This window comes from Harpia harpyja, chromosome 19 (assembly GCF_026419915.1).
Source record: "Harpia harpyja isolate bHarHar1 chromosome 19, bHarHar1 primary haplotype, whole genome shotgun sequence".
In the NCBI taxonomy this organism is placed as follows: domain Eukaryota; kingdom Metazoa; phylum Chordata; class Aves; order Accipitriformes; family Accipitridae; genus Harpia; species Harpia harpyja.
The window spans coordinates 21,078,135-21,104,958 of record NC_068958.1 but is presented as its reverse complement, the minus strand read 5'-3'; the positions used below and the strand labels follow the sequence as shown (position 1 = coordinate 21,104,958).

General features: G+C 43.8%; 1 protein-coding gene and 2 non-coding genes across 5 annotated transcripts; 1 reads left to right on the top strand and 2 right to left on the bottom strand.

Annotated features, from left to right (window-relative positions):
* On the bottom strand, positions 1-25,797 carry MDM4 (MDM4 regulator of p53). Of its 3 annotated transcripts, none has more exons than XM_052814419.1 (12): positions 23,761-25,360; positions 20,931-23,695; positions 18,933-19,039; positions 16,153-16,227; positions 14,573-14,706; positions 14,063-14,112; positions 11,125-11,186; positions 10,266-10,362; positions 8,719-8,879; positions 8,025-8,159; positions 7,224-7,304; positions 1-5,441 (listed from the first exon to the last, which is right to left on the bottom strand). In XM_052814419.1, the coding sequence occupies exons 3-12, from the start codon at positions 19,005-19,007 to the stop codon at positions 4,887-4,889; spliced, it is 1,425 nt and encodes a 474-aa protein (XP_052670379.1). In that variant the 5' UTR covers positions 19,008-19,039; positions 20,931-23,695; positions 23,761-25,360; the 3' UTR covers positions 1-4,886. The 3 variants fall into 3 exon arrangements, with proteins under 3 accessions (XP_052670379.1, XP_052670378.1, XP_052670377.1); XM_052814418.1 differs by having other exon boundaries at positions 20,935-23,695; XM_052814417.1 differs by lacking the exons at positions 20,931-23,695; positions 23,761-25,360 and adding an exon at positions 25,629-25,797.
* A 411-nt stretch (positions 25,798-26,208) lies between these two features.
* Positions 26,209-26,281, top strand: TRNAK-UUU (transfer RNA lysine (anticodon UUU)). Its single transcript has one exon. It is a non-coding gene; the product is annotated as a tRNA-Lys (tRNA).
* Positions 26,282-26,520: 239 nt separating this feature from the next.
* Positions 26,521-26,593, bottom strand: TRNAK-UUU (transfer RNA lysine (anticodon UUU)). Its single transcript has one exon. It is a non-coding gene; the product is annotated as a tRNA-Lys (tRNA).
* Between the last annotated feature and the right edge of the window lie 231 nt (positions 26,594-26,824).

Here is a 26,824-nt window from a genome sequence, read left to right as displayed (position 1 = left end):
TTAGCTGGTAACAGGCCTTTACTTAAAAGGTTTTCCCCGAAACGCAGTACAAATGAAAAAATAAACCTACGTTATCATAGAACGCGCTCAATTTAATTAAATTCATTATGCGCAGGACACAAAAACAGGTCATCAGTTTTGCGATACGTGCCTTTTTTTTAAATAGTGCAAACACACAGATGTTGTTTAGCAAGCACTCCTGCTTGTTACTGCAGTGACTGTGTGGGTGTATGTTGAGACATGGAGTTTTTCTAAACAAGAAAAATATATCTGGGAACAACAGGCTGCAGGGAAGGGTGATGGGGAGATCCAGCAGGAAATCACTCTTTCCAGAACAGCAAGTCTTTATCTTTGCCAGAGGTACATGTTCCTGCCTTCTTCAAGTATCTTCTCAGACTGATCCTCAGATGTGATTATGCCTTCTAGGAGTCGGAGATTCTGAAGATAACTGCCGAGTTCAGTGGGCTGCATCTTCTTGAAGCACCTGCTCAGCACAGCAGGCATGGGGCATCCCCACAGATGTGTGAGCAGCAAGTGCACATTACCAGGGTAAAATAGCACAGAAAAACAGGACTGCAATCACAACAGCTGCCTGTATTAATCATAATAAGGTGCAGAGAGCAAGTTGATGGGATGTGTAACCCAGCTAGTGGCAGCTGACTGTTCTGCTGGCCAGACACTACCGTGTAGTCGCAAGCAGGGTCTCACCTGTTTTCAAAGGGAAATTCCTGTCACTGTGGACAGATAACTGAAGGATTTCCAGAGCAGAAAAGCTGCTGTCCAAAGGTCATCTGTGCTTCCAGAGCTGTTCCAAACACAGTTTATCACCCCCATATCATTTGTGAGTCTCATTCTTGCTCTTGATAGAATGGCCTCACAGTATCTCCTTTTCAAAGATCCTGATGCTGCTTGCAAATGTATAGGTGGCCGAAGAGCATGCACAGGACTTGAGGAGTTCCTTGCTCAGCTTATGGACAGACAGAATGGAGACCAGTGTCCCGGCTCTTCCTTCAATCACTTAATCATGGCATCTTCCAAAACAGTCAGGCATCACTGAAGGCCTCTAGTGAGACCATTTTGTTTTTTCTTCCAGGACTGGAAGATGAAGCTCAGAAGAGGCAGAGTGTGAGCAGGCAAAAGGAAGCTACCCCGATGCGTTTTGAGACACTCAGTTTCCACTCCATTTCCACTTCCATTTGTCCAACAGCCACTTTTTTCTCTGCAAGGACAGCTTCTCGGTATCAGATACAATCTATGTTGGACACAGAAGGATGGAGCAGACCCTGGCAAGCTGCATTATGGTTTCCATCACAGTCACGCACCGTAATAAATACGTAGCACAGGCACAAAGTTCATAGCTGTCTTTGGCAACACCCACCGTTCAGAAGAAATAAGCACTCTGGGGAGGTGCTCCAAAGGATCTTTGTAATTCTTGTAGCGGCTTTGTTTAGGCTAAATTGGCTCGATAATACATCTCAGCAGAGGAGGGACGCTGAGATTTTTGAAGAGAGAGCTGAAGAAAAGGCTGATGTGCTGTGTGTGTCAGTAAACAGAGTCACTGAGAGTAACTGAGAAGAGGCACTTAAACTGGAAAGACTTTCAGGAGTAAATGCAACGTCTGTACCTCTGGCTGCCAATACAGAGAGTTTACATATACGTATGGTTTCAAACTGCAGAGCACTATAATGTGCTGAACGGCACTATACAGTATTTAAATACCCACTAAAGTAAGAAATCTGCTGGTTCTGGGCATAACTAGTGCCAAAACTTCTGGTGGAAAAGCAGAGGGATCTAGTAATGAAATCTGACCTACAGGTACACTTGTGCCTTTGAGACTTTAGCAGGTTCCTGCGGAACAGCAACCAACGTCATCGAAGAAAAAAAGCAGTGAAACAGATAAACTTTTTTAGTCTGGGCATCGAAAGACAGCTGCACTCAACACTTCCTCTAACAGACATGCAGCAATGACTGCTAAAGATTACCAAGGACCTCTTCTCTCATATTGCACTTCATAGTAAAACCACTGTAAGAGAGAAGAACTGTCATCCACTATGAGACACCAATGACGGATTCAGAGAACCCGAGTTCATACCCATCTCAGGTAAATGCTTAGCTCCTCCAAAAAATGGGTTTCTGAATTAGGACTCCACATTAACTGCCACATCTGCAGAAAAGGAAAGTAATAACACCGCCTGGCCAATCTCTCATCTGCACTGCAACGTTAAGTATTGTAGCTGAGTGCTTTGAGCTAGTTCTTCAACCCATACCTCAAGTCTGCACTTCCTACAAAGTGTCAGAAGAGCAGTTCTTGGTAAATTGCTACTTCTTTAGACTTAGACTTAAGTTAAAGCAATAAAACATTCTTCTCGCCTTGTCCTGCACTAGAACTCCCCCCCCCCCCCGCCCCAAGCCTCAGCCACAACTGGGCAGTTACAGCTACACACAACGTGCTTGCACTGCAATAGCTTATACTTCTATAGGAAGGAAAATCAACTGTAACATTGTGATATCTTATGTCCACTAACTATTTCTGCTAAAAAGAATTAAGAACTTGACAAATGCATGTGTAAACACTATGGTTATACTGAACAAGAAGTCACAGATACAAAGATAGTTACACTGAAAGTTATCCTGCAGATTTGCTTTTTATCACAAACTGCCACACTGACAACAATTTTCATTTAATAATGGAAGCTGCATACAGATCTCAGTAGGATTTTGGTAGTGATATTCAACCCCATTACTGGAACTTAAACTCTCCTGACTTTTTTTTTGGTCAACACAAATCACATGCTTTTCAGTGCGGCCAGATCTGAACAATTCAGTAAAACCGCTTTTTAGCAAAACATTTAGTTCTCAGAAGCAATCGGGATGAGGGGGAATTCACAGTATTCAGAAGTGCCACAAAGTGCCACAACGCACCCTGCTGAGCCCAAGACCCTTAAAAGGAAAGAAACTACCTGGCAGGAACTCCCTTCGGTGATTCCAGGCGGTAACGCTGCTGATCTTAGCATGATTAAAGTGCATCACCAGCAATTTAACAGCCCTTCAGTTAAGGGAGCAGTAAGTCAGCTTTTCCATGTGGATTGATTCCCATGGACTTATAGATAGTGCACCAAAACACCAGACGGTTATCTTCCGATTTTTCAAATACAACTGTAAATAACAGCCAACAACAATAGTCTAAATAATAGGCAACATAGAAATAATCACAATACTACGCAAAATATAAAGTGGACCTGACTTTTGGCAGTGGTAGGCAGAGACTGCATATAGCACCTACTCTGATATATTTGCAGAGAAACAACAACTTTGACATCGCAGTTTGCTGGGACCTTCTACTGGGCAGGTTCTGGGGCCTTCCACTGCATGCCTGACCTGCTGTAGCTGGACCAGCACAAGGAGTGTGGAAAACAAGGTGGAAACAGCCTAGAGAAGCACCAAGATATGAGCACTACCTTCTCTTTTTTTGTCTTCAGGTGTACTTCCTAGATTAGAGAGGCAACTATAGAGAAGATGACAAAACCGGGTTTATTCTACACACTGTACTGAATTCAGATGCCTGTATACCTGAAAGGTGAAGGCACTATAGCTACTGCTGCATGATGCAGGCCCTCCAAAGCCCTGCACAACAGGAAGGCTGAGGAAGATCTGAGCGTACTCTAGGATATAATCTCAGAAAAGGGCTAGACATTTTTAAACTGCAAGTTCTAGCTGAGGTTTTTTTTTTTAACAGCCCATAGAGCAACCATGCATAGCTCTGAAGGACAACGTAAATGCTGCAAACAGATCTGAAGCATGAAATGACAGGGAAAGAAAATCAGTGGAGAAAAATTAAAAAAAACTAACACCAAGCACAGCCCATAGACTAACCAGCTGCAACTGGTGCTTTACAGGAATTATTTTTTTTCCCTCAATGGCCCATATCCTGTTGTTAAAGCCACACTGGACTCTAAAGTGAGCATCTTCTATCTAGACTGGCCTGATGAGACGAGGCAGGTAGAAGCTGCAATGGTGCTGTAAGCAGAGAGCTATGAGAACATCCCAAAACATGCACAGAGCTGTTATAATTTAATCCAGCTGGCAGACCAGATTCTGAGCTAACATTGGACAGGCTTCAACAAAGCTATGCAAGAGGACATAGAACTGTATTTAAGTGAAAAAAAGAATCAATAAAAATTAAAAGCTCCAATAACAAAGCAAAGTATAACTCCCTATTCTTTTGCCATGTGACCTGAGATAGCTACGGATTAAACGTTTGGGAGGACTTATTTCAAGTCTGGGAGCAAGAGGACCTTCGCCTTATCTAACAAACCTACATTAAACAAACAAACAAAACAATCAGAAACCAGGTTATTTACTTCTCACTGCCCTCAGGCAAACTGATCCTTGGAGAAATGGCTTATCTAAATTGCAAACACCTTGGTCTACCCTTCCCTCCCACCTCCTTTCCCATCCCTGCATAAATGTATCTCAGATGCAGACTCCCCCTTAAAAGGCATTGCACAGGGTTTGACTTACTGGAGAACAATGCTCCAACAGCCAAAGTATAACTCTTTCCAAAACTCGTTTTCTTCAAGGACCAGTTGTCAGAACAGAGAATCCTAGTGACACCACTGAGCTGAAATTAGAAGATTTAGACAATTTTAAAGCTGGGGCATTGATACCAATGTGCCCGTCACTCCCTGCTCCCTAGAGGCTTTCATTTAAATGGACATCGAAAAGCGGATGATGCTTCATTTAATGCAGAGGATTCCTCAGTGTTCTTGGTCAGATTGAATCTAAATTCTTTGGTATTCACTGGCCGAGCTCTGAAGTTAGGGTTTGTGTGAGTGCAAAAAAACCCGTGTGCTATCTTTTGGTGGAGAAGGCCTGAACTGGCACAACTACCCCATAAAGATCCTGATCACCATCTCAATCTCTTTCCTACACACTGGGCAAGGTGATCTCTTTTTCTTCAGCATCTTTGCACACTTGAAACAGGCCACAAGGTGAGCAGTCCTTCCATGGACAATATTCCCATCCCGTGGTCTGTGATGGCATAAGAAGCAAGGATTCAGTAATTTTTTTATACTCTCTAAGGACTGTATTTCTTCCTCCTTTTTATGCTCACTGAAATGCAACAGAGACTCCTTGCTTTCACACTCTCGTGCCAAATCCAAAGACTCAATAGAGCTGCAGGGAGCTACACGTGATTTGTTTTCTACCATGTACAGGTCTTTGGGTTGGCCAACTGGAGCAGAAATAGTCCTTCGGCAGTCCGGGACATCTATCCCTTCATCATCATTTTTGTTCTGCATAGCATCAATGTTGGACAGAGAAAGAGAATGAGCCAGTTTGGGACAATCTGAGTACCAGTCCTTCCGTAAGGCCCAGCAGCGGTAACAGTACCGTTTGCCTGGAGAGTTAAATTTCTTGCATTTGGTGCATTGCCAGCAGTCCTGAGGAATGATTGAGGCAGACAAAAACAGCAGCAAGTTAGTGTATTCTTGCGTACGACTTGTTTCCTCTACACAGGAAAAGCAGCAAAGAAGCTTCATCAAAAAAGGACATTTATTACCAAGTATAAGCTTGCGAATGCATGATTGCTAGTTTGATCATCAGCACCTCAGAAAGCCTAAAGAGAATTTGACTACCCCTGTGCATTCTACAGATGCAGATCTCTTAAGCATTAAAATCTGTCCTTCCTTCCTTCCAGCCTTCAGCACTCTGGAAGAATACAATGTTCTCAAGCTGTGCAGTTTATTGAATTTTTCAGTATCTCACTCTAAATTCAAGGGTAGAGCTCCTGGAATCAGTCAGGAATATATTTCCCAGACTCACTAATCACTTAGCATCTGTTGAATCTGCACAACTAATAGCAGCTTACTTGATTACCCCACATAGCAAGGGCAAGAGCTGCCAAAGTTCAGAACTATAATTCAGCTGTTCAATGACAGGGATATCCTAATTTGTCAAGCATGCACAGCCTAGAAAATTATGCTAAAAAATTTTGGTGCCATCAGCTGCAAAGAGGATCATGATACACTTTTGCTGACTTACAACAAAACCTCAAAAGGCAGCCTGCAGGACTGGGAGGAAAAAAAGCACAGATGAAAGAACACAAATTTGATGTCCCTCAGTATCTATCATGAGGGAATTTGGAAGAAGAATGGGGTAGTGGGGAGGGGTGACAACGCAGTAATTACTGCTTATTCTCTCTTTCCATCTTGTTTTTTTTATTTAAACAGGTGAAGAGCTGTGGTCTGTCCTTAGAGAGTCACTGCAAGGGCAAAGACATTACAGCAGCAGGTACGCAGGCTCTCCTCCTGACAAAGGCCATACAAGTATCTCAGAAAAATGGAGCGAGATGAGAAGTGCATTCTCTTCTCATCCCAGAGACTACCACAAAACAAGTGACAGCTTCAGAGCTGGCCTGGACACCAAAGACTCAGTGGAACCCTGATCTTGACACAGAAATTTCCACTACCAAGCTTTTTTTGAGTATGAGCACTTCACTTTGGTGATAACAAAGTGCCTGATTTAGATTTCTGAATCTCTGCCAAGCACTATACTCCAGATTTCCTTTCAGAGGACATCAGAATTAACCTAATTAAAACATGCATGGATATTGTTAATACTAACTTCATATAGCATTAAGACTGACCATGCTGGAAACTGAGGGCCTAATCTTCATTCACTTCCCGGGTGTGTGAAGGGACAAGTTACATCATGAGTAAAAAGCCAGCAGCTGCCCATGCTGACACTACATTACCCTGGTACAAAAGGAACGAATAATGTGGAAACAAGGAGCCTAATCTCCTAGTCAAAAAAACCCCTCTTAGCTAGAGCACATATAAATTCCCTCACATTGCCACAAAAAGTGGCTGAAATTACGTAAGTTCCAGAACTGCTCTGTGGCGGGAGAGACACTTGGTGCCTTTGGACTGGGTAGGTCAGAGCATTCAGGGGTTGCCAGTGCTCAATGCCTATCCAGTTTAGAATTTAACAGAGCCCTATCCAAAACAAACCAGACCAGGTTGAGCCAATTTCTCTACATTTCTTTACACAGGTTACAAAAAAGCCTTTTTGGCTTGATTTTTTGCTTTTTTTGGCCTTAGAAACCCATACAAGAATCAGCTTCTCCTACCACAACCAGTAGCAGCTGTAGGATGAGTTTTTTCCAACTACAGCTAGGATGGAGCACACTCCAAGCAAGGAACGCTGACCTAAATGATGCCTACCTCAGAAGCAGCTTCTGTATCTGTGTCATCACTTAAGCATTGAGAATCCTCAAAGTCATGCAAACATGCATCCTCGGTCACCTGGAAAGAGTGGAAATGTTGTTAGAGGGCGCAATAAACTCTACTTATGACGCGCCTGGCACTGTACACCAAAACTAAACTGACTATATAATTGCCATGATAATTATGTCATTTCTATAAGTGAATGAAAAGCCATTTTATGTACGGTTATCTATTCGAGAATGTTGATAACTGTTGCTGGGCTAGTTTACAGTCGTATTTGCTGGTGGTCAACTCATACCTCTCTCTGATGCACTCAAGAAATCATACAAATACAAACGTATACACACCTGAGTGATCCTACTAATTTCCATGGAAGAAGTCATGAACTCAATCCTTTTAACACACATTTGATTAGTTACCTGTGACCAATCTCACTAGCACCTCAACTAGCAGACTCAGGCCAGCCTATCTTACACTGAATGCTAACACAACATAAACTGAGATCTTCCTCTTCAAGTCTTTTCATTTATTAGTCTTGCAGGTATAGTAAAGTTGCTGCTAGAGTTTTAATTAATTTTAAATTATTGAAAATACACGTATTTAAACCAAAACCCAAGTAGACTGACCACACAGGAAAGCCATCACCCCATATGTGGAATCATGACAGCCTTTTCTAAACACAGTTTAAACTCTGGATGGTTATAGATCTAGCTCCTCCAAAATCAGCACAGCACCGTGACATCAATTAAACAAGGCCAACCTGTGGAACACACGCACTGTGGCTGTTTGAAGAGGTACCTTTTTGCCACCTTCTTTCAGTTCCTCGCAGTCAACCGTTTCCACCTTGACTGCAGCACTGCTCTGATCCGACGGGCATTCGTTGAGGAACCACAAGTCATCAGTAGTATCTGAAACAACGGCAGTGTCTATGTCCTGTTGGAAAAGAAACAAGAGAGACCACTTAGAGCTCAGGTTACCAGCAGAAGGAGTACCAGCACCGCAGCCATCACCACAGCAAATGCCTTTCCCCTCTTCCTCACTAACAGCCTGCTCAGCCCTGGGCAGCTTCTCCAGTCACCCCTGGGAGAGAAACGGGTAGCTCACTACTCTCACAGACACCCCTTTTTGCAAGCAGCACTATGCTCACTCCCCTTGCTAGCTGGCCATACAGCAGCTGGCCACCACGCTACAGCCATCTGCACCGCGTAACAACTTTCAACCCAGAAGAGTGGCAACTCCTGAAATACAACCAATGCTCTGGAGTGCAGAAGGACCTCCAATGGCTGAACACAGCCTTCAGAGGGTGCCTAGTTTATTTAAGAACACTAAAGGTAACCAACCACCTGATGTGAAAGGTTGGGACAGGAACACACAAGGGAGAGGCTGAAAATCCTGGAGTGGGAAGGGGAAAGAACGAGAATATTTTATTTACTTGGAACCCAAAAGAGGAGAAGAAGAGAATACAGTGCACCTATTTAAAACGTCTACACACCTGGTTAGTCTGAATATCTGTTGATCCATTACTTCTGGACTTGTAATTGCTTCTGAGGTTGCCTAAAAACCACCATGGAAGACCAGCTACATCCCATTCCTCAAACACTAGGTCCAGTTTAGGCTTCTTGCTTTTAGAGAGGTTTTCTATTAAGTCTTTGTCTGTAAGAGCCAAGTAGAATCTAAGTCATGCCACACCTACATTATTTAAGAGACTAGCACAGAAAAATTTGGCCCCATCCAATTTTAGAAATCTTTCTTGCTCCTTCTTACAGCCAGTTACTGCTAAGAGCTTTGGGGTTTGTATGAGCATACTGGGATGTTAGATCTGCCACACATCTGTACTCATATATCTACCCAAGTGAACCTGACAAAATAGTCACTGCACAGCCATCAGAGGACAGAGGAACATCCCAGTGTTCCCAGTGTCTCTGTAACAGTATGGGTTCTCTTTAGCTTTACCTTACTTTTAGACTCTATACAGAAACATGAACACTTATTTCAGAGCTCTAACCAAGTCAACACTGAGTAGATTTCTTAAGTGACTTAAGATGCAGAAAGAACTGGTTTGAATTTAGTTCAAATTTCCAGTGATGGGAGCTCCTGAATTCTGAAACCAGGCTCAAAATAGGAAGCAGGCAGGTAAGAATCCATCCTCCACAACCCCATGCTTCAGCCTTCTTTTTAGCCCGTGCAGTTTAGTCTATGATCCTAAACTCAGCAGTCTGAATTTCAAGATAACCTTGAATCTATCTCTCTTCAGTGCCAAAAGTTTCAAAGGCACGCACAAGGACTGTTTCTACCTCTTTTGTACATGCAACCAGGAAAATATCTACCACTCTCATTTGATCTGGAAATACCCACACTTGTGGAGAAGATTTGGTTTTACAAATTAGGTTCCTTGATATGAGAACGACGTGAGAATAGAAAGTAGAAAAACAGGAAAATTGCTTCCATAACATCAGAAATCCATATGAGTGAACCAGCAAGAAATCCCCAGACATTAAAACAAAGGAAATGTCTAAATATGAAGGAGCTGTATTACACTTAAGCTGGATAGAAAAAAAAATTCTGTTGTTATTCAGTTCCCTGATTGGTTTGCAGGTAATGACTGCAGACAGCTCAGGCTGTGTTCTATGTAATCAGAGGAGAGAGTCCCTTGGGAAGATAAATAGATACAAAGTGTAATTTCAGCATTTAAAATACCCTTCAGCAAGGTCTGTAAGATTTTTCATGGTATTGTTTAGTGATAGATGTGCTTTTGGGGCTTAACCTGCCATTTTATTCAAAGTGTTTGTTTATTTATGAGACCAAATATCCAAGCTAGAAAACACGTCTATCATAAAATACCTTTGGCGAACATTTGCAGTTCTCTCAATCTTTAGCATAAAACGATGATTTTTAAAGATTATATTCCACAACACGTTTTTATTAGTCTCCCAACACCCTCCTCCAGCATTCTGCTGATGCAGAGCTCAACATGTCACACTAGAGTAGGAGCAGAAGAGCTTGTACACATTGAGTTACTGCAGAAAAGCTGGCACTCACCTTCATAATTCTCACATTTTTGCTCTGAGGTAGACAAAGCAGAAGCATTGTTTTCACCCTCCATGATGCCAGTGTCAGAACCTTCTTGCCGGCTAAACTGCATGAAGGAAAAAACAGATGTTAGTCCATCAGAGCTTATAGGGACAAGGGGATGTAGCACTTCCATTCCAAGTCACCAGCTGCAGTACAAGACCAAAAAGTTATGAAGAGAAATAAAAGTTTCTGAACAAAAACTACACACTATTAACCCTTTAAGAATGCTAATGCATCTGTAATGAGCACAAACGATACACTTGTAACCCAGGAAAAATCTTAACATTGGCAAAAGTCCAAAAGTTGCCATCTTTAATGCAGTAATACTGTGATCTTTGTGACTCTCTGGCCCCCAATGTGAACAGACACCTCCCAGATCAGACTACCTTAATCCCCAAATATACCTGGAAACTAGTCTGAATGTGCAAAGATTTTTCCTAGGTTTCAGATTCTGCCTGAAAGCTTCTGAAAACAATCCTACTAAACACAAAACTTGTTCACACATTTTAGAAAGCTTAATTATTTGGCAATTCCTACTCAGAGAGGGGATGGGAGAGAGGGGGGAAAGACATGAAAATACAGAGCACGCTGGAGGAACTGAGGACTAGAAGTGCTACACCCCAGAGAAACGCGCTCAGAGACTGGTACTCTGTTATGAAGAGAACAGAGAAGGGTCACTCTGTCCCTGCTCTGTGGACTCCAAGAACTTTTCAGGAAGGTGAGGACCTGGCAGCCAAGCAGCACAAAGTTCTGGCAGTCCACCATGCACAGGTACAGAGAAGGGGCACTCTGTACAACAAAAGAAACCACCAGGCAGTGGGTTTACCTTCAGCTGGTCTTGGCTTGGCTTATCGACGCTCTGTTCCTTTGCGAGATTCTGTGCAGCATCTAGATGGCAGGTAAAACAAAAGAAAAAACCTTCCCTGGTAATAACCATTCTCACAACACAGAGGGTCTTCAGCAAGCAACCAACGAGCCAGGCTTGGCAGACCTCTAAGTAACCCTTTAAGAGAAACAGAGCCCTTTCTTCCTTAAGAGAGCTGGCTGTTTCCTACAGAGGCATTACTCCAGTATTCCCTAGGCTTTGCTAGGTACACATGGAAGCGTTTGCTTATGGAATACAGAGTCTGTGCCTCCTTGGAGATGAAGCTTGATGAAACCTCACAGCATGTAAGAACCTTCTTCCCAATGTGAAAAACTACTCTTTTTCCTACAGGCTGTCCTGCCATCGCAAGCTCTAGGTCCTTTACACAAGAGGTCATCATGGAGGCAGAAACCCAGAGCAATAGCAGAGCGTGGGGACTCTCACTTGAAGGCTGGATCAGATCCATGCTGAAGGTGAACAGAGAAGAGTAAGATTTTCATAAATACCTGAGGACACCATCTCTTTCATTAGGCTGAGACAGGAAAAACACCTTTCTTAAAGGGTGTGGGCATGAAGAACAATGACTAGACTAAAGAAGGGGAAATTCCATGCACAGCAAGCTCTTTCCTGGGTAACTGTGTACACATCCATAACACAGTTTAATCCAGATGATTACGCTGGCCCCAAGAGTTAATTAAAAAGGCCAACCTAAATAGCAAGAACAATCAAATTAAGAGAAATCTTTCTATATAATAGCAGAGCTGCACTTAGGAAGTCTACCCTTTAAGCAGAATCACTTGCTAGAGAACAAAAGATGCAAGGATGGCTCCTGCTTGCTCCGCTTTCAATTTAGCAAAGAACTTCCCTGCTGAATGCCAGGCAGACATGAATAGTCCGATTCACACCATGAATCATGGCACTGATATTAAGACACTGAAAACTGCTGCTATAGACAGAGAAGTGGACCACAAAGTGGTCCATAAAATGGACCAAAACAGGACCACAAAATGGCATGGCTCTATCTCATATTCTTTGCCTTCCATGCATTAGTTCAGCTTTCCTTTCTTCCCTGCCACCACCCTACAGCTTCTGCAGTCACTGACTATTTAATACTTGAAGGAAAACAGAAGCCAATTGGCTCATCCATAATTGCTTTGCCTCTGCAGGGGCATTAGAAGAGGTGAAGACTTACCCTTCTAACACTTTATAAATAATGCAAACTAGCCTTAAAGACTGTGTGAAAAGACACTCTGCTTATTGGAAGGCTTCCTTTTTTGAAGCCAACATATACCATACAAAATGCCCTTAAAGTGAGGTATTCCTAAACACGCCTCGTAAGAGTCACACTTAGCGTGAAAGCTAGCCAAGCAAGGACACCATCTGATAAAGAGCATTATGTAAGAGCTTAGTCGTCATTATCAAGATGTACTGCAGTCACTTTTCTTTCTACAAGTGTACTTAAAAGAAGTGGCTGAGATAATCTGCAAAATGATGTTCTGATAAGCACTGATTTGGCTAATGAATACAAGCAGCTATTACAAAACATGAAACATGAAGACCTCTTTAAGCCCTATGGCACTTCTAGTTATTCCTCTGTTGCTATGAACAATACCTAGAGCCATCCTTCCTATGTATTTGTCAAAGGTCTGGTCTGCCAAGCTTGTTTCGTTTTATAGTCACACACATACACAAGCAGACACGGTGGTATAACTCAGTGATCATCTCCCTAAAGGAACAGTATTTCCTTTGGCAGGTTTAAAAATAGTTACACCATGACCGGACCATACACACACACACACCCAGCCACACGCACCCAGCCACATGCACACACCAAGTAGAAGGGGACAGGGCAGCAGAGCAGAGAGTGTTTCGCTGGGATCCTTTGCTCCCCACATACACTGCCTATAGAGAAGAGGCCAGGGCATCTCCAGCAAGGGAAACAGCACTCACACAGTTATTCTGTGGGTAACGTGTTTAGACAACAGTCCACTTAGGAAGTTTCTTCTACATAAATAGAGAAAGGAGGGGGACCTCAGAGGCACCAGTACATGGCTCAAAGCAGAGGACTAAGCAGTTTAGGGCCATGTTTTCTCAGTTTCTAAATCTGCACAAGCTTTTATGTATGTGTGCAAAAATAGACTAAGTCCATATTATCTGCTTAGAGACCCCAGGAAGTGCAGCACAAAACTCCACAACTCTCCAGGTGCAGCTCCTTCATCATTTACACACTTGTAGTTTCATCAGAAGTTTTTTTTCAAAAGGAGATTAGCAGCCATACAATGGGAACTGGCTGCAAGGAAGCCGTGAGCTGAGATTAATTTAAGAATAAATTTTAATTTCTGTCTGAAGGACTTTTGATGTAGATGGATTTGATTTCTCTTATGAGCTGGGAAAGTAACAGTGACCTTTAAAGGTTCAAGTGTTCAATTAAAGTCCAGACCTCTTTGGCTTGCAGAACTAGGCTGGGTTTCCAGCACTCTTATATTCAGTCTCAAGACTATGAAAGTATAAAATGAGGTGAGAGCGAGAAATCACAGCATGCTATGAAATCGAGAAAAGACTGAGAAATCAATAACAATTTGGATGGGATACTTCAGCCACGTTGATTTGTACATCTGTAATATTTAGCTCTGTCAGCGTGATTCCAGACAGAGTGTGTCTGCTGCTCCGAGGTTTGGCCACTGGTTATAGGCAGCCACGTTACTCAACTGATTTCATATCACAGCTACTGATGGTGGACACACAGAAAAGACACATACTCAAAGAGACTGTCTTGTCAAAGCCTTCATTAGCAGTTTGTTCCAACTTCAGAAACATTTCTCTTTTCTGAATATCATTACTTACCCAAGTTACATCAACACTATATTGAATATACTTGCCCATACTGTAACAAACCTACCTGCCATTGCAGCAGAAGTCAGGTTCCGTTTCAACATGTCATAGACTGGGCTGTGGGAAAGAAGGTGACAGCTGAGTGTACTCACAAAACCAAACAGCATTACCCTTTTAAACCAGGGACAGAAATTCTCTTTTATTAGCCAGACACTGGAAACTGCAGTGGGGTTTCTTTGCCACTCCTAAATGCTTGCTACAGAGAAGTCCAGCTCAGAACTTAACTGAAGGATGCAGATTTTTGCTTAAGTGTGAGACCAAGGGCCTGAGAAGATGCAGAAATAAAACGGGGAAAAGATGTTACCTCAAGCAGCTCACTGCCTGGACCATTCAGAACTGGCTCTTCAGAACAAAGGAGTTCAACTCAAACACAGCAAATGCATTACCAACAAGCCACTGAGCAGGGCACTTGCTATTCACGGAGGTGTATGCAACAGTGAACAGAAACAGTGACACCAAGTCTCCTGTCTCAGCAACTTCTATAATACAACAGATGTTTAAGGAGACTTTTTCCTACCTTGGATCTTTTACAGAGAAGCTTTCCAGTCCCAGCAGTTCTCCCAGCTGATCTCCTCCACAATAGACCATGTGCTGCTGTCGTTTGTCATATAGCTGCCTCACCATTATATACTGTCCTAGGTAATGCATAACCTGTGGATACATGACATACCGTTAGCCATATCAGCAACTGAAACCAAACCACCAAAGGCCCTGGAAATTTGCTTTAGTTTATGATACTTGCCTCCTGATACTCTATATAGTGTGAGTCAAATAGTACCTGCTTTTTATGCACATCTGCAATTTGTCCATGCCTCCCAACCAATGGAGAGTTATGCTTTACCATATTGCTGTAAGGTTTTTAACTATTAACCCTTGACAAGAAAGAAAACTGAGTCGAAGATGGACAAACAGCAGTCACTCTGCTACCCCACTTTAAAATGAAACATGACACGGGTGATAACACTTTTATCTGGGCAGTGTCCCTCAGTGAGAGCTGCAGATGGAGACTGCTGCTATTCAACTCAGAGTAAAGAGGAGAAGGAAATAGGTGTGGAGGAGGCAGAAGGTATCCCCAATTAAAAGAAAAAACTATTACTAAAGGATAACCACATTTACAGTGCTGTCCCTCAGGACACAGTTTGCAAGATGCACAAATAAGTGCATTAGTATCACAAAGAAGGATGGAGAGGAAACATCCTCTGAGAGCTAGGGGACACTGCCAGCTACAGTGAGGAATCCAGAGTGCAAGAGGAGAAAGCAAAGTACATTACACACAGTATAGGCTGGTTTCACCTCCCATTACCCACCAAAGTGACCCTCCTGAATGATAGGGTCACCAAAAAGTTGCTAACAGTACTCCATTCACTGCAGAAAAAACTGACTTAGCTGAGTTAAAATGTTGATCTATACAAGTAACCTGCATTTAATACTCAACTATCCCCATTTAAACCATTCAATTTGTTTTTGCAAAAATTTTTAGAAGCTAAATAAGTTATTTAAATGCATAAGTGTTTAAAATAAGTCACAGGGCTCTGCAGGAATATTTGACACATTCATAATGAAAAACCACTGCATTTAATTCTTTGCAGACAGGATACTCTTGTAAATCACAGTCAGTGTCATTTTTTTAATCTTGTACACATATTGCATTTTAATCTTAAAATAAATGAATTCACAGGGTCTCTTAGGTTTAGCTGACAAGCCATTTCAAAGGAAAGTTAAAAGAAAAATATCAACTGGAATCCAATTTTTAAGGCTTTCATGCACTGAGCAGAGTGCAAGACAATTGAACAGAATCTCCTACAATCTCTCAGGAATGTGGCTATTGCATCTCTCCTTTCTCTACAGATGTTTCTGATTTTCCAGGATAAATTTTCTTTAATATTTCACACTCCTAATCCAATTCTTCTGGGGGCTCTCAAGACAATTTATGATCAATCAAATCACAACAGCCCTGAGGGTCAGGTATCCCTGTTTGGCAGACAGGGTTTCGAAGTACAGAAAAATTCATAACCAGTCCCACCCCTTCCCCACAAAGAGCCATCTCCCAAACAGCCAGGGACAGGCATAGTTTCAGTGCCTAGAAAGTGAGCCCACCTCCTTCAGTGTGAAGGTTTCACCTTGGGCGCCTGCAGCCTGCAGAATCTTCAGAAGCGGCAGTTTGGGTCGCACCTGAAACACAAAGCACAGAGTTTTGTTTGAATGGCAAGAAGCAGTCGCCTGCTGAGAGAAAGCATGTCACCCTGGCATGTACGCCTGCGTATCAAGTTGCCCAAGTCAACCCGTGTTAAGACTCACACCAAGCACAGAGCTGACAACCATGGTATGAGTTGGAGGTCGTGGGGATACATGGCTTGCCTCAGGCTAACCTGCTGAAGGCTGGTATTCTTTTTTACAAGTAATCTGCATGGACAAATGCCTAAAAAGAAGTTAGAAGGACTGGAAATCAGCACAATCATTCTGACTCAAGTGCAAGACAAAAAAAGCCAAGGAATGTGGGCAGCCAGCTCTAAAAGCTTTAATCACTCACATTGTCCCATTAACTTTGATGTCATTCATCCTGTGAGGGAAAATTGGAAACTCAGACCCTTGGTATGGAGTCCTAGGCAGTGACTAACCAAATGTACTGAGTCATATATTTAGGAGTAATGATGGTGCATTCAGATTGCCACTTCAAGAGCAGCATGCCTGAATTTTCTCAGTTAGTGCAGTGAACAAATCCCGCCTGCTCTGTACAGACCTTAGGGAGTATGTATTTATTAGGATCCGTGAACAGGCACACAATAAAAAGACTGCATTAAACACAAGGTGTGGTTAATTAACACCAAGGATCAGAACCTGTATTTTCTGTGGGTCTCAGTCATCAACCAAAATCTTTATTATATAAAATATAAAGCACCCTGGGAACGATGCAACTGCTCCACAACCCCTTTAGGCTTCACCCACACACCCAAGCAGCTTTGAGTACCAGATGATCCTGATGATGCTATATAAAACAGCAGCAAGTTTTAAATAGCTACTTCTCCCCCACTTTGCCACTTCATCTATTCCACAAGAATTTTAACAATTCCTAGGGGAGTGCCACCACATGATCTGACGCCCTGTATTCCCTAAAAATGTCAGAAAGCCTTCACTGTTCTCTGAATGCTACACAATTGTGTACAATATTGTATACTAATGCACGTGTTTCCCACACCGAGTCTCTTCTTCTGTTCTCACCTATTAGATGCTAGTACAGCAAGATACTTCAATCTGTCACAGGACCAAAAGTCCAGTCCTCAGCACACAATATTCATGCTGTTTCCTCTACACTTTGACAAGGCTTATCCTCTCAAGGCATGTAATCTGTGCTAGCTAGTAAAGGCCTCCACCTATCAATGTTAGGTGGGTTCACCTGTGTCTCATACCTACCCCTGCTTTCTGCCTATATAAATGCAATTGCAATATCCCCTTCCTTTCTCAAGGAGTAGAGCCTGCTTGCAGCCCTGCAACATTTCTTCAAGAGACTGCCTAAGCTGCAGCACATTTTCCTGCACAGGGTAAGGAGAGCAGGTTTTGGTTGCTTGTCATGAATGTAATTTGTCAACTCAGCTAACCAGACAGCATTTTGGCAAGGTATTTGTTTCACTATTTTCTAATATTGTAAAAAAATTCATCTCCTCTGTGAATCTGTCTGGTCTGCCTGTTTTCTCATTATGATGTTTGTTAAATGCATTTTCAAGCTCAAACAGAACAGCTTGTGTCCAGCCCCAAGTCTCTTTCCCAAGAACAGCTTTTTCACCAGGAAAAAGCTCAGCACTACTCAAATAAGTGCTTGTATCAGCACATGATTTTTAATAAGATGACATTATGTGTTTGCATGCATTCATTTCTCTAATGACCACTCTCAAATGGATTTGAAGTAACTTCTTATACATCTCTTTGTGATTAAAGAAGCAACCTAGTTAGCTTGATCATTTTAAAATGGGCCCTTAGCTACTACAGCCAAAATGGAAGTGTTTATTCCATGCTGCCTAGGACACTGAGTGTTGACAATCAATATTTTGCTGCTAATATCAGAGCCTATTTGCTTATTTTTTTCATGCAAAGTCAACTGAATAAATAAGCATATACATCAATTCTGCACAGGACTTGGCTACATTTCAAAGCTTCTAAATTAAGCCTCAAATGGGAGGCGCTCTCATCTTCCCATCAGCTTATTTCCACTTCTGCCACATCCCCTCATATTGTGGAGATGCTTTTCACAATGAATTTGCTCTGGAAATTGTCTTGGAGAAACCTTTCCGATTTTTAGATCAGATTTCTACTGTTCTTGTTTGCAAATGTATCTTCTCTGACTGGATGTCAACATAGTATTGAGCCATACTCAGATCCCACACCTGCCATGTTGGCCTTGGCTACAGCTTACAACTACCTTTTGTTCCAGGGACACTCTAGAAACAGTCGATAATGGGAGTACTACATGTTCAATACTTACCTAAGCTGACTCCAAAAAAGGGCATGGTGATGCATTACTGACTAGACAAAGTTCAGCATACAAAGTTACAAAGCTCCAATACAACTGTCACAGAGTCCAGCACTAGGAAGCACACTGTATGTGGAATACTTCAAGCACATGCCCAGCACAAAAATATGCATTGTACAATTTCTTGTATGGCAGTGTTTAACTGTTTGTTTTTTCCCCCTCCTCCCCCTTTAAAATGTTCATAAATAATTGATCTGTTAGTGAAAGCTAACACAACTCCTCAGGATAAAAGCCCTACTCCATTAGGCTAAATTCTTCTTTCTTACCTGTAGTTGGAGAGCTTTGATTTGATGGAAGAAATCACTGCTTTAGTGAGGAGAAAGCAGAGAAGGTAAGTGGGAGAGATAATTACCTGGTTAACTTGCCCCAGTGTGACTCTGCAGGCATTCTCAGCTGCTGGATGCTGGGCAGAGCTTGAAGATGTCATTGTGGCAGTGATTAGCTGTTTCTAGCACAAACCTATAAATGAGAAGGTTCGTGTACCAGTTAAGCTGAGAAACCTGGTCTTGAGTTTAACCACTTCCACTTCTTAGAAGCTTCAGGAAACCAGTGTTTAAAATTAGCCCTGCATGCATATCTTACATGACTGCTGTATAATGTTAATGTTAGTGCCCCTCACCTGCTCTGTCCTACCCAAGCTGCATCCAGCTGCCCACTGCCTGACAACCAACCATGTGAGAACTGGGACAGATCTGCTGTGGCACTGAGGATGCTTTGACTCTGCCCGTCTCTAAGAATGGCACAACATGGTGAGGAACTTGGGGACCTGCCAGCTCAAGGGAACTGCCAGTCTCCATCAGGCCACTGGCAAACTCTTAACGTGGTGAAATTCTTGAGTCAGAGGTGGGGAAATAGAAGCTGAGTCACAATCAACCACAATGGAAATCTCCACAAGACAGCAACCCCCACCCCCGATTGCCCCAAAGGAGTAGTTGGTGCTGATGGCAAAGATTATCACATTCCCCACCTGCTTCTCCAAGCTGAAAACCTGCTAAAGCTGCTGCAGCCTTCATCCCAAATGACTAGATGCAGGCTATAAATTAACAGTTTTAACAGCATTACTGGGTGAGCAGGTGAAATGATCCTTTCCTGGAAAGGAACAAAAGGGGAAGTCCTGCAGCTATTTGAATTTGTCAAGCCCTATCAGTTTCAGTATCCACCCAAAGAGCACAGCTTCGTATGCAGAAAGCTCTGTAATGACTCATGTTCACAGCACAATCCAGTTTAAACTACCTCACACAACAGGTTTGAAATCCTCTTTATATTTAAAGAGAACGGATGGTGTAAACTAACTAGCCACTGAAAAAAAGTAACTTGACCCTGCTGGAGAAGGAACTTAAGTCTTGAGCTCTTAGTCTCAGCACTGAAGCTCAGACCAACATACCTGTAAAACTCTTGTGTGTCCCTGGACCTAGTTACAATGAAATCTCCATTTCAATGTCAATCTGGTTGCACTTCTGCAGGCAATACTGAAACAAGCCCTGCAACTGCCATTTTGCTAACCTTAAGGCTAGAGCATGAGATGAGCTAAAAAGGCCGGCCCCTGAATTTGCCTACATACATGCAGCTTTGGGAAAGTTTTTACTGTGTGGAATCTGGAAGAAGTGTCAACTTTTAACCCATGCAGTAGTTTAATTAGATTTTAAAATGTGAAGCTGAAAACTTTCAAAGCAATAGCTAAATTCTTTCGCAGAATTTTCCAGATATAGTAAATGAATTTGTTATTACTGCATCAGTTATACAGAATGTGAGCCAGTATGATTAGCTATGTTAAAAAGTGAATACTAGCAAAATAACCAGGCTTATGCCTGAGGAATGTAACCAAACATTTTAGATGTAGACAAAACACGCTGAACATCTATATATCTTGCAGACAGTGCAGAAACCGCAGTAATGACAAATCTGAGCTTTAGCACCAATTCAAGTTACAGACCACTGGTAACCGTTAAACCCCTATCCCTCCCCTTCCCCATCTATTAAAAAGGACTTAAAATGACTTTGTTAGAGGCTTCTGATCCTTCAGAGAAATGTAACACTATAAGAACTAAGGCACTATCAGGAATAAAATCATTTCCGAAGATCAAACACATCTCTAAATATTTAGGAAAGCTTGATTAAAGCATATAAAATGTTCAAGTTTGGTAAATAACATTGATAGTGACCAGATCTAGGTAGTAACTCAAAAAAGTGGCTTTTAACAGCTAAAATCACGTCCATGTTATCAGCGTCTTAAATTTTAACTAAGGTTTCTAACTGATAGTGCCAAGCGCATTGCAACACAAACTGCCCACAGGATCCTTTACGCTTTACAAGCTGAGCTGTACTTTGTACTAGCTGCAGATAAACTCACCAACCTTGAACTTCTCTGATACAAGGAGTATCGCTAGGATGGGCCGGTCGCTGCCACCTCAGTTTCCCAGGCAGTGCCTCTGCTCCTGCCAAGGAGAGTCTGCGGGTCCTTGTGCAGGAGAGCAACTCCAGCAGCCCCCGAGGGTGCTCAAGTGAAGCCTCCCCAGGAGCTCTGCCACGCCTGGCTGGGCTCCGGATCCTGCTGATGCTCCGGGCTCTGAGTCGCTCTTTCGAAAACCGCTCCTGCCTCCAACTCATTTAGTCAGGACAGGGAGTTACTAAACACATCAGCTTCTGATAAGAGCTGGAGGTGGTGTGAAAAACAGCCAAAACGAGAGAAAGCACTGGATTTCCTCTCCACCCTGCATTCCTGGAAAGGGACTCTGCTACCCCTGGGTTAAGACAGTCAACTAAAAAGATCACTTTAGCTGTTTCAATACTGAGCTTATTAGAGAAAGGCCGGCAAGTTAGTGCCTTGCTTCCAGTCTTTACAGATAAATTGTATTTTTAGTAAGCTTGATTCTTAGTAATACTCACTTCCTTTAATCAGAAATTAATCTCGGTATTACCGAATACTGTCTTCCCAAGCATGCAGGCTCTAAAACACGTCTAGGCTGCAGATACCCACAAGATTTATGGAGGCAGCCACCAGTCACTGTCCTGCCAAGACAGAAAATCTCACTTATGTTACCACCCTCTGTACGCAGGCTGGCCAGAAACACAAATGGTAGAAATTCCTAGAGAACTAAGAAGCTTCTTGCTCATTGTGCCCTATTTAACTTTCCCCTGCAACTCTATTTTTCCCACCTATTTTATGCAAAATAGTTTACCTCGCAACCCTGGAAGTGTCTAAACTAACTTGCAGCCAACTGAACGAAGCACCAGTGAACTTACTGCTGATCCCCTCTATAGCTTTAGAGCTACATATGTAAGAAAATGACACTGGACCAGAGTAGTGACTCGGAGGAAACCATGAATCACAAAGGAGTCATGAACTAACCATTTTTTCCACTTGAACACTTTATATGGTCAGACACACTACAGGAACAAGTCGTCTGTCTTTTGTGAGTAAAAGCTCCTTAAGAGATCAAAACCACACTAGACCACAGCTTTTGATGCTTGCAGAAGGAAAGGCTTGAGACAAAAGATCTTAACAGACCCGGAAGAGAGTGCAAGCATAGGGTGCACAGACTTTTCTTGAAAGCAGTGTCTAAAAAGTTGAAGCTAAAATTCTAATTCAAGTTCTTTTTTTTTGTTTTAAAGTCTTCTCCTTTTAAGGACAGAATACAGTTTCTAGCTTCTGTGCAAAGTGAAAACACAGCAGGGAGTGTAAACTAGACATTACTGTTCGGTGTATCTGTGGACTCTGTAATGGCTCACTTCAACAGTGGGTTAAGGTCTGACATTTAAGTCTTGTCCTCAGTCAGCATCATCTTTTTTCATGCTTTCAAATAAAGCAAAATTTCTACTGAAAACAAGCTTACAGTATCATGCAGAGAGCAGCCCTGGAGGGGAGGCTTTAAACAAGCACTAATCTGACAATTGAGTCGGAGCTAATTAGGTTTGTCCCTATCAGTGTGAGTCCCTGTGAGTTTTCATGCCTGCAAGTCCTTCTGCCCACCTATCTCACCTGGCCTGCGACAGCAACATTACTCTTCCCTGCACACCATGCCTTACTACATCCTTATCTCCATCAACGCTGTCACAGTGCTTCTACCTTTCTCTGGGTCATACATTTCACCTGATCACATCACTGTGTTCCCAACAAGTTCATACATGTCCTTTGAGAGCTGCACAATGTCAGCCAAGGAAACAGCAAAGTTGCCCTTCCCCTGGCACCTCCCAACAAGCGGTGCCTTGTCATGATATTACTCCATGAGACCTTGCAAGTGTTGGCTGGTTATTTGGGGGCTTCTGGCTGGGAAGTGGCAGCAGGAGGAGAGAAAACTGGGCTGTGAATTACATGATTTAACAGATTTCACACTTTATAGACTGTTTGACTTCAATTTTTGCTGTCCTGTGCTCAGTTAAGTGCTCTAATTCATTGCTTTGATATTGAATTGGCATTCAATCAGGAAAAATATCATCTGCTAGGAAAAGGATCCAGAGAAAAGCCCGATTTCACTAAGGAGAAGTCCTTTAATGTATTACTGATGGCAACAAAAGGCAGGGCTACTATTTTTAATATCTAGCCGAAACACTGAATTTAAAGAGCTCCTTTTTGGCAACTGCTCTGGAGTAAAATCCAGATCTTCTAATACAAAAACCATTTTAATTCTGAAATTCACCTGACATGAGTTTTGTTGCTGACATGATGCATCTGCCGTGAGCCGTGTGCTGCTCCCCAAAGGTCTGCCAATAACACACCAAAATTAGCCAACCTTTGATAAATGTTAGTAGTTAACAAATACAAATGTTATGCAATGCTCTTTTTATTGCTAAACATGTTAAGCAGGAGGAAAAACAATGCTGATCGTTGCAATTAAAAAAGGCACACTGGCAAATTGCTCTGCAAATCTCCCCACATCAGCTGCCGCTGACAGGATCTGTTGCTGGTGATGTCCAGAATGGGGCAGCACTTCCACCCCACCACGCACACCCTTGTTTCCATTTACCTCTACTTCAACAGATGAAATTGGGCTTTTCTCGGGATCGCTTTTCCCAACAGCGGATACTTCCTTAAAGGAATGTCAAATCAATGTCACTATTTTAATGCATTCAACCATGGAGCAAGAAGTAGTTAGATCATGAAAACAAGCTGCTTCACTGGGTGGGGGGAGTGAGTGAGCGGCTGCGCGGTGTTTAGTTGCTGGCTGGGGTTAAACCATGACACAGGTAAAGGCTATGTAATACCCTGAAGTGACGGTGATGACTGCTACAGAACAGTTTCTTTCTTTTTAGCGTTGAGCCAAGTGCTTTAGAACTTATGAGTCAAACTGAAGCTAATAATCAACTATTTTTTGCAGCAGTGAAAATGAGAAAAGCCCTTATTTGAATCACATCTTCAGCAGGACTAGCTGCGTGATGTTTCCCTTGTGAGTCTGCGTATTGCTGAACATCTAGGTGCTTTTGCTCTACTCCTAACAGTTGCTAAATATATAGGCATTCACTCAAAGTCCTATTACATGTTTGTTTGCCACACAAAGTCCACAGTACAATTCTGAAGAAGCAGGCCCTAGGGATACGAATTTTAACCCTTTTTGATCAGCACGTTTCCTGTGCAGTCTCCTAGCAATACATGGAATGCAGGGCGCTGCTTGGCACCTGACCTACCTGGCAGAAACAGTCGACGCTGCCCTGCTTAGAGCAGGGCCACCTATGCTGGCAACAGAGTAGCTTGGTGCTGCTGGAGAGCATTAAAGGAACAGATAACCAGAGCAGAAACAAGTTCAAGTTCTTATAACAGCACTGTGTTCATATTTCAGTGGCCCTTTCAATCTCACTTATCTTCTCTAAAAGTTCATAATTTGCATCCATCAAACTCTGCTTCTGTCACATTTAAGTCTTGGATAGGTTTATTTCAGCTCTTTTTAACCCACTGAGCGTTACATCTCTAAATTCTGCACTACCCCAGGCAGGATGTGTCAGAACTGATTAGCCTAGAAACTAGGGATCATCTTTTAAAGTCCATCTGGTTAATAAGTGAGAAACATTACACATCTGATCTTTGAGTTATTAAGCCCTCCCTGAAAACACTTCCTTGTTGTTAATATTGCACTTAGCAGAGCAGCTACTTCCAACCGTTAAACTGCACAGCCTCTGGCACGGTTTTGCCCTGGAAAAGCATGGCAGCATTTAAGGTTAAAATCACGGTGTGAAAGACGACACGTGGCAACAAACAGTCCCAGTCAGCGTTCTGCTGTAGTCAGGTCATATCACATTGCTCTGAAAATTTTACTCCAAATGCTGCCAAAGTTATCAATGCTGCACATAACCACTAGGTATGCAAAAGATTAGAAAGCAAAAAGTGTGCTCTGGAAAATATGCAATAATGCAGAAACACTTGTTGCATCTCCTTTTATTACTGGAACAGATGGTATAAGCGACAGCTAACTGCAAACCATAAGCTGTCAGACAACGGTAAGATGTCCGTAAAAAGCGTTCAGCAGGAAACAGACTTAAGAGTAATACTTAAAGTTTGTAAGCATGTTTCTGAATGACAGCTCTCAGGGCATGACTTCACGAAGACAGACACCTCGCTGTGCTCCCAACACAACTAAGCGAATGCTGCACAGCACTGCTGCAGGCAGCGGGATGACGCTACTGACACACGACTTCTTCAGTCAAACGGGAAGGTTTGCATCTCGGGTTTGACGCTTGATTTTTATGGGTGGTGGGGTTTTTTATGCCCACGAAGGTAGCTTTCAAGCAGAAATGCTTTCAAGGCAGGACCCAGCAGCCGCTCCTCTGGCTGTAAACGCACACCCACCACCCCTCGGTGTCACAAGCCGGCTGCGAGGCTCCCGCTCGCCCAGGCCCCTTCCCCGCCGCCACCGCGGGCCCAGCCGGGGGGCGAGGGCGGGCAGCTTTCTGCCGAACCTGCGCCCCCGGGGTCCTCCGGGTCCCCCACCGCACCTCGCTCTTGGCTCCTCAGCCGCCTTCACCCCGGTCCCCGCCGCCCTCCCCGCTTCCCCCGGCCCGGCCTGCTCGGCACCGGAGCGCTACGCCCCCGAGCTCCGGCCTCCCGCGGCGGGCTCACCCTTATAGCTGCTCCATGGGCCCGGGGTCGAGGGGGTGGGGGGACGGGGGACGGGACCCCTACACCCCCCGAGGACTCCTCTCCACCATCTTAGCGGGGCTCCGGCCCGCCACTTCCCCTCGCAGGCAACATGGCTGCCCGGGCGCTTCCGCGGGGGCGACCGGCCCGGCGGGGCCGTGCCATAGAGCGTCCCGGAAGCTGTCCCTAGAGAGGACGCAGTGACCGCGCGGGGAGCGCACACGCACTCTACCGGTGGAGGACCGAGCTGTAAGACGGAGCGCATGTCCCCCCCCCAACCCCATGCGACACCCCCCCCGGCGCGGTGCAACACCCCCCCCCCCCGCCGACACCGCTTAATAAGGTACAGAGCTGCACCCCCTCCTCCAGCCCAACGCAAGCCCTCCCATGCCTCCGTCCACCCAGCCTGAACAGGGCTGTGCCGCCCCCCCCGGCCCGGTACAAGCCCCCCCAGCCCGGTACAAGCCCCCCCGGCCCGGTACAAGCCCGCCCCAGTTCGGTGCGAGCCCCCCCCCACACTCGCTTGCGGTGATAGTAACGGCCCGGGAACACAACTGACAGAGCCCGGATAGCTCAGTCGGTAGAGCATCAGACTTTTAATCTGAGGGTCCAGGGTTCAAGTCCCTGTTCGGGCGAAACTACTTTTTTTTTTTTTTTTTTTTCCCCCCTCCAATCCTCTATTGCTTTTTTGGTTGATTGGTTGGTTTTTTTTTTTTTCTTTCCCTGCCAGGGTTGTCCGGGGGCGCAGCTGGGACCCCTCCCGGCGGGAAAAGCCGCTCCTGTCGCGGGTGCAAAAGGTTTTTGAGCGGAAAAAACCAATACTCCAGAGAAGGGGGTGAAAAAAAAAAAAAAAAACCAAAAACAAAAGCTTCACCGCCCGAACAGGGACTTGAACCCTGGACCCTCAGATTAAAAGTCTGATGCTCTACCGACTGAGCTATCCGGGCTCTGACATTGCTGCCTGCTCTGCCTGTACATCGCGCTACCCAGGGGCTGCACCGCTGCCTGCACCCCTGCCTGTCTCCCCCCCACTACAGCCCACACCCCCACGGACACCCGCCGGCCAGCTCGTTAATGCCAAGGTTATCGCACAGCGTGGCATACAAATACACCAGCACGGGCCGATCCTGCACCTTATTCTTACCGTAGGTGCAGCGTGAGCTGTGGGGCAGGGGGTG

Coding starts and splice junctions, on each gene's coding strand:
- MDM4 (XM_052814417.1), bottom strand. CDS start 19,007: ATGACATCTTCAAGCTCTGCCCAGCATCCAGCAGCTGAGAATGCCTGC. Junction 16,228..18,932: donor CACTGGGGCAAGTTAACCAG/GTAATTATCTCT, acceptor TTTGTGTTTCAG/GTGCGACCCAAACTGCCGCT. Junction 8,880..10,265: donor AAAATGTGAGAATTATGAAG/GTGAGTGCCAGC, acceptor TGGCTCTTACAG/ACAAAGACTTAATAGAAAAC.